This window comes from Spinacia oleracea, chromosome 4 (assembly GCF_020520425.1).
Source record: "Spinacia oleracea cultivar Varoflay chromosome 4, BTI_SOV_V1, whole genome shotgun sequence".
In the NCBI taxonomy this organism is placed as follows: Eukaryota; Viridiplantae; Streptophyta; class Magnoliopsida; order Caryophyllales; family Amaranthaceae; genus Spinacia; species Spinacia oleracea.
In genome coordinates, this window is record NC_079490.1 from 36,985,630 (window position 1) to 36,994,761 (window position 9,132).

The 9,132-nt window shown below is 39.9% G+C and overlaps 1 protein-coding gene and 1 non-coding gene across 2 annotated transcripts; one reads left to right on the forward strand and one right to left on the reverse strand.

Annotated features, from left to right (window-relative positions):
- Positions 1 to 1,009: 1,009 nt before the first annotated feature.
- Positions 1,010 to 2,368, forward strand: LOC130472517 (auxin-induced protein 22D-like). Its single transcript, XM_056843738.1, has 2 exons — positions 1,010 to 1,349; positions 1,479 to 2,368. The coding sequence occupies exons 1-2, from the start codon at positions 1,180 to 1,182 to the stop codon at positions 1,813 to 1,815; spliced, it is 507 nt and encodes a 168-aa protein (XP_056699716.1). The 5' UTR covers positions 1,010 to 1,179; the 3' UTR covers positions 1,816 to 2,368.
- Positions 2,369 to 4,357: 1,989 nt separating this feature from the next.
- LOC130460298 (small nucleolar RNA R71) lies at positions 4,358 to 4,464 on the reverse strand. Its single transcript, XR_008920210.1, has one exon. It is a non-coding gene; the product is annotated as a small nucleolar RNA R71 (small nucleolar RNA).
- Between the last annotated feature and the right edge of the window lie 4,668 nt (positions 4,465 to 9,132).

Here is a 9,132-nt window from a genome sequence, read left to right on the forward strand (position 1 = left end):
AATGGTACAATTTCATGTAGTGTTTGGGCCAAAATAGATAATTAGGTGTAATGAGTTTATAGCTAAAAAGTAGAGCACATTTAAGATTAAAATTAAATTTCAATGGGCATGAATTAACATATAATACCACGTACTACGTATAAAACATTGGTTGCATCTTATACTGTATAAGATACAACCGATTGTGTATGTATAATTAAAAAAATTAGCGGTCCTTCGATTGGGTAAACTTGGGCACATTCACGCCAGTTATGAAATCCTTAGTTATGGGTGTAGTTTAAAACTTCGTATTAGTTATATTAATTTTAGATTAAACGTACTTGTTTGGATCCGTATTAATTTGAGCCAAATTGGATAATTTGCTCAGTGTGCGAGTACTATATATTAACACCGAGATTAGGCATTGAGGATAATATAATTAGTGTAGACGATATAAATATCATGTGATGCGGAGTATGCATAACTAGCTAGGTGTATGTGTATAAATCCATAATCGGATCTGACATGGACTAATTATTATATAGATATCTTTTTCATAAACTAAGATCCAAACTGAAATGACTCGTATCTGAACATGAAAATTAGAACAAAAATTTGTGACTTACTACCTAGCAAACTAGTGACTTTGTCAATTACCACATTTGTGAAAACCAGTTCTGAATTACTACTATCTTTTCAACATCATTATATTACCGATCGCTACCTTCTCCCATTTTTGATGACTTTAACCTTTAAATAGCAAAATAGCATATTGTATTATTTGTCATTTATTTAAATATTTAATAATAGATGTAATTAAGAAAAATAACCATCCCTTTAAATAAAATTGGAGGTGAGTTTTACTCTACATGCCAAAAGTTGCAATAAACAAGGGCATGTGCAGTTGAGAGACAAGTAACTAATGAGTTGATAACCCCTGTCTTCCAATGCACGTGCTCAAAGTAGACCCAGTTTTAATTATATAATAAATTCCATGTCTATATATATATAACCTTAGTTCTATGCATCTTCTCATCAAAAAAGAACTTTCATAATAACATACATACAAAAACAATTTGCAATCTAACGCTCACTAGATTTGCAAACTTTGATTAGTGATCATCAACCTTGTTTGCAAACTTTGATTAGTGATCATTAACCTTGTTTTTCCTTCTATAAATCATTAATCCATCGTCATCAATGGGACGGAGTAATGAAAACTCGAGTTATCTTAATGACACAGAGTTGAGATTAGGGTTACCTGGAACTAATGGATCTGAGAAGAAAAGATCATTTTCGGATATTAGTGAGGAATCTACTTCTGGTGTTGAAGATTGCCATGACGACTACCTAATTCCACAACAATCAAAGTAAGTAGATCATATTAAGATTCAAATCGTGTTCTGTTCACTTGATTTTTACAAAATTAATTTCCTTATTAATTAGAATAATGAATTTGTATATGATACTAATTGATCTTCTTACTCATAATTTTTTAGGGTTCAAGCAATTGGATGGCCTCCAATTAGATCATACAGGAAAAATTTCCTTGAAGCGAAAAAATCACAAGATGAATCCACGAGGATGTACGTGAAGGTTAGCATGGATGGAGCACCTTATCTAAGAAAGATAGATCTAAAACAATACAAAGATTACAAGGAACTCCTAAGGGCCTTAGAAGCCATGTTCAAATTTAATGGTATAGAGTATGAACAAACTTATGAAGACAAAGATGGAGATTGGATGTTGGTTGGAGATGTTCCTTGGGAAATGTTTATTGGTTCTTGCAAAAGGCTTAGATTAGTGAAAGGATCTGAATCAAATGGCTTGGCCTAAAAAATTGAATCATATTTATCATGTAAACTTTTTGAGATGAAGCGGTAGAAAGTAGTTTCAAGGAGGGTAAAGACATAGGGATTCATGCTTGGGACGCATTTATTGAGGAGCCTATGGGAGTTGGTGTAAACAACGACCTAGAAGGAAATAATGTAGCCGTTGAGAATGAGAATGTAGGGATTGAGGCAGAAAACCCTAACCCAGAGGTCCATGAGTCTACCATTGAGATCTCTAGTGATTCAGATGTGGAGCCTGAAGCTGATGGTGAAATGACAAGTGAATCTATCAAGTTGAAGGCATAGAAGAAGACTCAGACCCAGAAGAAGAGTTCGATGAATACTGAGAACAAGTTTCCAAGGAAAGAACAGATAGGCAAGATGTCTTAAATATTTGAAGTTGTAATAGTTAGTTAGTTCTTTAATATGTTAAATGATAAGTAGCAAAGCTACATCAGTTTAAAGTTAAAGCAATAGAAGGAAACTTCGTCATTCTTTTCAAGGATGTACTAAACCTTTATAGAGTTAGCAATAAAAGTTAAAGTATTCGTTTCCAATTTGAGAACTCCATAATTCGCCAACAATAGTTTATGTTTATATCTTAGAACCTTTATTTTATTTTGAGGACAGGTATTATTATGGTTTGGAAATTGTTATTAATACTCTTTTGAGGAATAAAAGTTAGATTTTGGATTATTCAAAGGATCAAGAGTTCATTTTGGGACGCAAGGGGAATGTTTTCTTCTTTTATTCTACCTTATTATTCGTGATGATTGAATGTTGTTCCTTGTTTCTCAATTGAATGTCCTGTATGACAATTGCAGCCATCAACACGCGCCCGGTCCGCATCGGGCGCCCATCAGGAGGCAAATACTGACTCTTCGCAAACCGCCCGATCGGGCGGAATTTGGCCCGATCGGGCCGACTATCGAGCACTTCGCCCGATCGGGCGACGCCAACCTCTGCAGCTTCTTCGCGTGGTTTCTTTTCCGTTTTTAAGATTTACTTTAGGAAAACTATATAAGTTAACTTTGTTTATTTTTGGAGGACACCTTTTAGTTTAGTTTTAAAACCTTAGTTTATTTCCTTAGCTTATTATTCTCTCAAATTTGTTCCAATACTTAGTTTTATTTTCGATCAAAAATTCAAGCTTTCATTATTCACTGTTCTTCAATTAGGTATTGCTTCTTGTTCTAATTTAGTTTATTGCTTAAATCATGTTTTCCATTATGTTAATTGCTTTGTTATTTATTATCATGAGTGAGTAGTTTAATTTCTAGGGTTTAGGGGATCCAGGAATGCATGATTGGGATTATATGTGGACTTGATTATTGATTGATTGGTTATAATTTCTATAGCTTATTATTATTGCTCGTCAATTCTGTTCGGCCGGACTATTTTTATTTGAGTTTGATTAATCTTAGATTATGCGCCGAGAGGTATAAATCTGATGTTTTTGGTCTGTGGCTATTAGATAGGAATTATTTCTAGTACGTAGCGAGAGCCCGCTAGTTGTTCTATCCTAAGGAATTCATAAGATTCGAGAGATGCATATTTTCCTAGTTATGATTGTTAATTGATTGTTATTGTCCGTTGTCAAATCCCGGTCTACATTTATGGTGAACCGCTGCCCTAGATTCCTTTAATATTGTTATTTTCCGATTTGATTACTTGTTTTAGTTTAATACACAAACCATTCCAACTCTTGTTACCAGTAGTCTAGATTAGTAATTTAATAGTAGAAAGAACACCTGTTTCCCTGTGGATACGATCCCTGCTTCCCTTGCTATATTTTTAGTTGGTGAACGTTAGGTTTATCTTTGATAGGAGTGCGATTTAGCCTGTCAAATTTTGGCGCCGTTGCCGGGGACACGGTTTTATTTTCTGTTATTAATTGTTTTTCTAGATTATTGTTTGTTACTTCTCAAGGGACTCCCGTTCCTTGAGATCAGATCTCACGACTGTTTTCTAGTTTTTGCTTGTTTATGCCCAGGACTGTCCATACCAGCGATCTGACTTCGTTCGATCCTGAACCTGAACGGACCTTTCATAGACGGCGTAGATTCGTTAAACAGTTGAGAGACTATTCTGACTCTGAATCCTACTATCTAATTAGCAATCTATTCCATACAGATTCAGAGATGGGTGACCAAGCACCACCACCGCCACCCCCACTTGTGCCAAGGCTTACAGACTACTCTAAACCAAGTCTGTCTATGCTTCCCAAGGCAATCATGCCTTCCATTGCGGTCGAGAATTTCAAGATCGAACCCCAGCTGATAAACATGATCGAGAGACACCAATTCGGTGGGGAAAAGGGTGAAGATCCTAATCTCCATATTCAATCTTTCATTCAGTATTGTGCCACCATTAAGTAGAAGAATTTAACACCGGAGCATACTATGGAGATACTCTTTCCATTTTTATTGAGTGGGAAGGCAAAGCTATGGATTAATAGTCTCAACCGCGCAACTATGAAAATCACCGATTGGAATTCTTTGGCCCTTGCTTTCTATGTTAAATATTTCCCACCTGAGAAGACAGCTCGTCTAAGGGGACAGATATTAGGTATCTCTCAACAAGCAGATGAGAGTTTGTTCGAGGTTTGGGAAAGATTCAAGGACTTGCAAAGAGAGTGCCCACACCATGGTTTGGAGGACTGGTTCCTGGTTCAGCAGTTCTATAATGGCCTGGGTAATGAGTCTAGGTGTCTTTTGGATTCAGCTGCCAGTGGGAGATTTATGCAACTGGAGGTGCCTAGAGCTTTAGAGGTGATTGAGGAGATAGCCATCCATAGTGCCCAATATGGGAATCCTAGAGGTTTTGCCGATCGTGGTGTTAAGCATGAGATGAACTCTATTGAACAGCTTACTGCTCAGCTAACTGCCCTACATCACAAGCTGGATAATATGCAAAACGCATCTTCCCAAGCCACCCAACAAGCTAGTGTCGCCACAATGAGTGCTCAGTTAGCCAATGTCTGTAATAGTTGTGGGATGCAAGGTCATTACGCACCGGAATGTAGGAGCTCTATTGAACAATGCAATGCATTCCAGGCCTACAAGCAGAACAATCCGTACTCCAACTCATACAATGAGGGGTATAAAAACAACCCCCAATTATCATATAGGAGTACTAATGTTCAGAACCCCCACCAGATTCAACACCCTCCACCACCACAACAACCTTACCAACCACCACCACAGCAGCCCTACCAACCGCGAAGTAACTACAACCCGCAGCCTAGTGGACCACCTGGCTTTCCTCCACAGCCTCAACCCACACAGCCTGATCCCATGCTTGTTGAGATGCGGAATATGATGTTAGAATTGCAGAAGTCTCTGAGCGAAAAGGATGCCAAAATCGATGCCCTCACTGCTCATAACAAGATCATGGATAAACAGTTGGCACAAATGGCTACCACTCTCGCAGAGAGACCCAAGGGTCAACTCCCTTCACAGCCTGTGACCAGAGAGTCTGTAAATGCTGTCACTTTGCGGAGTGGATATGAGTATGATGGGCCACCTATGACTATAGAGGAAGGGGTTGAAGTATCTGTAAGTGGTCCTGTGCCAAGAGAAAGTGAGAAGGTGGTCAAAGAGAAGGAAGCTGACACAAGGGTTGAGAAGAAAGTTGAGATACAAGTTCCACCTATCAAACTTCCCTTCCCTCATCGTCAGCTAAAGAACAAGCTAGACAAGCAGTTTGGTAAGTTCTTAGAAGTGGTAAAGAATCTGCAAGTAACGGTCCCTTTCACTGAATTAATTACTCAAGTACCTGCATATGCTAAATACATGAAAGACATCTTGACTAGGAAGAGAGAATTTAGTGAGGTGGAGACTGTTGCATTTACTGAACAGTGCAGTGCCTTACTACAAAATAAATCTCCACCCAAGTTGAAGGACCCCGGGAGTTTCTCTATCCCGTGTAATATTGGCAACCTTTTTATTGACAAAGCCTTATGTGATTTAGGTGCCAGTGTTAGTGTCATGCCCCTGTCTATATGTACTAAGTTGAACATGGGTGATTTAGAAGTTACCAACATAACTCTGCAAATGGATGATAGATCTGTAAAATACCCCCTAGGTGTTTTAGAAGATGTGCCTGTTAGAGTAGGTAAATTTTTTATTCCTGTTGATTTTGTTGTGTTGGACATGGAAGAGGACAGGCAGATTCCTATTATTTTAGGTCGACCTTTCCTACACACTGCGGGGGCAATCATAGATGTCAAGAATGGCAAGCTGACCTTAAATGTGGGGAATGACAAGGTTACTTTCAATTTAACCCATGTTGCTAAGAGCCCTATGGTAGAGGAGTCATGTTTTGGAGTCAATGTTTCTAATGATTATTTTAATACTGAATTGACTCATACTAACTCTAATAACTCCTCGGAAAAAGTGCTTATTTCAAATCGTTTTGCAGATGGAGGTGACCGGAGTGTGAACCCCTTAACATGGGTTCGAAAGAAGGCACGGGTTGATGATGCTGCGACCCAAAAGGCCGAAAGTTCTGTAAACGGTGGGCACCGTATTCATCGTCGGGGTCGTGGTCTGTCACTTCCCGCACCACATAGCTCATCCAAGGCAATCGATGTGACACCAGATGGCACCATCTTTGGTGCCCCCATTCGATGAGCTGTCGTGGCTCTCATCCCTTTCCTGTCGATTGTCTGCGCATAAACGGAGATTGTGTAATGGGGACATTGCATCAATCTAATAGGGGATGTGTATTTCATTATCCATTTATTGCTTTTCGTAGTATAATTTTTTATTTCATTTTGTGTGTTTTAGTATACCTTTTGATCAAGTGTGTGATTCAGTGTAGCCTTTGGTATTGGAGAGGCGAGATGAGGGTATTTTACGGTTTTGGTGTTTAATGTTATGTAGGTCTAAGGCTCAAAGTTCGAAAAAAGTTGAATCAAAGCAAAACGGAGCAGCCTGCATTTCCCCCGACCCGGATCGGGCGAGGAGCGCCCGATCGACACAAATGGCGAGTGGAATGCCCGATCGGGCGAAATTCCGCCCGATCGGGCGGTTGATGATGACGTCGTGGAATAGTCAAGGAAGGGTTCTGGGCTGAAAAAAATAGTCAACAAAAAGGGCATTGCATTTCGCCCGATCCGGATCGGGCGAGGAGCGCCCGATCGGGCGCGCACAGATCAAAAGAATTTGTTCTAAAATCGCCCGATCCGGCGAGCTTCTGCCCGATCGGGCTACTTGCGATTTCAGCGATTTGTAAGCACGAGCACTCCCTTTTCCTTCATTTCCTCTTCATCTTCAACCTCACTTTCTCTCTCTTCCTCCATTGAACCCCAACCTCCAAAAACTTCCAACCACCATATCTCCCTCAAATCTCCACCAAATTCAACAATCTTTTCACCAAAATCATCCTCTCACCATCCTCTACAACCTATACCCAACCGATTTCAGTTTGCTCCAATCTCCACAAAACCCCCAAATTCACCCAAAAAGCTCAAAAACCTCAAAAATTCAGATTTTCCACCATGGCTAACCGACCAAAGAGGAATTGCACGAAGCAACCAAGGAATCATCATGAAGCTTCAACGAGCCGAGCTCGGGAGCCGACACCACCACCTCCGCCGCCCCAATTTGAGCCCGACCGGGATTTTCCGGATATTATTTTCGTTTCGGAGGAGCAACGAGCACGTTTCATCCACCTCAAACTGAGGGAGGTAATCCCTACTCGCTTTATTTGCCAAAAATCTCTACATGAAATGGGTATTGAAAGTGATGTCAAACGGGTCTTTATTGGTGTTGGAATGAGAAATATGTATAGCATGCTGCGTCTTACATTTAGACGGTTAACTTTGGAATTTTTGAGCTCTTTCAACTTGCGTAAAGATGGTTATCGAATTGTGTCGTCGGTTCAATTTCGCTTGATGAACCGAACTGTTACTATGAGTTTAGCTGATTTTGGTAGGCTTTTTGGGTTGTCTACCGCACCTAGTAGGAAACCTGGGGGAGCCCATAATAACTGTGAAATGTGGGGAAAGCTTACGGGTAATGCCAATCCCGGGAGTATGCAACATTTGCATGCTTCCAAGATACAACACCCGGTCCCTATTGTCTTCTACAGGTTTTTGGGGTTTACGATTTTTGGGAGGTGTAGACACCTACTTTTGTCCCCGTTCCCGCAAGGGAAAGGTTCGATGATGAAGACGTAAAAACTCCACTTGACAACGCATCTCCTATAAAAATAAACGAATCTCGATTCCCCATTTCATTTCACCCGAAACCTGCTATTTATGGAAACCTGCTAAAAATAGTAACTGCCGTAAAAGGTAGCTTCTAAAAGTGGCAAATCATAAAAGATAGAAACCTGTCAGAATTAGGTGTTGCATTCCAACATAAATCCTAAATGAGATAGAAAACTGCTAGAATCCTATTCCTAATATGATTCAGAAATAAGAGTTACGTATTAATTAAAATCCTAACGAGCCTAGAGTTCGTAACGGGCCCAGACGCATTCCGTCATAAAATTGATACACGCTAAAAGACTCGAATTAATCTCAAACTCTACGGATTTCAGGAATCCGAATCTGACTAAAGAAAACTGCCCAGACCCTATTTTCAACGCCTGGCTCTGGGCGCCGAAATCTTCGGCGCCGAGGCCTGGGCGCTGAAAATACCTGGGTACGTGTTTTTTCCTAATTCTTTGTGGATTAGAACTCTGCAATTCTATCTTTCCACGAACTCTTCCCTATAAATAGGCCCCTAAGTTCGACGTGAAAGAACACAACACAACACAACAACACACAATTTCTGAGTATTGACTCCAACCCTTAGCCTAAGCCTCTCGCTGCGAAACTGTTCACGCGTTCTGTCGCAATCGATCCATAAATCGAACAGAATGTATCCTGTCCCATAATTGAGATTCGTTAAATAAAAAGGAGAAATAGCAAAGTCAAAGTGGTTAGTTTTCTGAGAACCGTGACGCACCTCTCAAGGGTGCGTCGTAATGTGTCCCTTTTCGATGATTTAACTACTTTCCTCGCCCTTTTTATGAACTGTTAAACTAACCTAATCTGATTGTTCTATCACGCCTAACAAATATAATATTTTTGGGAAATCGGATTATCATGCTAGGTCCCTTAATGCTATTTAAATCAGATAATCACGATCGAATTAGTATCATATGTTGCATATTGCTAAAATCAATTCAGATTAGTTTAATAGTTAACGCATGTCCCTTCAATTATTTATGCTGAGCTAGTAAGGATATTCTGCCTCTGGAGTTATCGATGAGCGAAGTACTCCTCTCGGTAGTTACAGTCCCCCGAACCCTCAATCTCTACCTTGCA

What these genes read in the sequence shown, in the direction of transcription:
- LOC130472517 (XM_056843738.1), top strand. Translation starts at nt 1,180, where the DNA reads ATGGGACGGAGTAATGAAAACTCGAGTTATCTTAATGACACAGAGTTG. An exon ending in CTAATTCCACAACAATCAAA is followed by an intron (nt 1,350 to 1,478) that starts GTAAGTAGATCA and finishes ATAATTTTTTAG; the next exon opens with GGTTCAAGCAATTGGATGGC.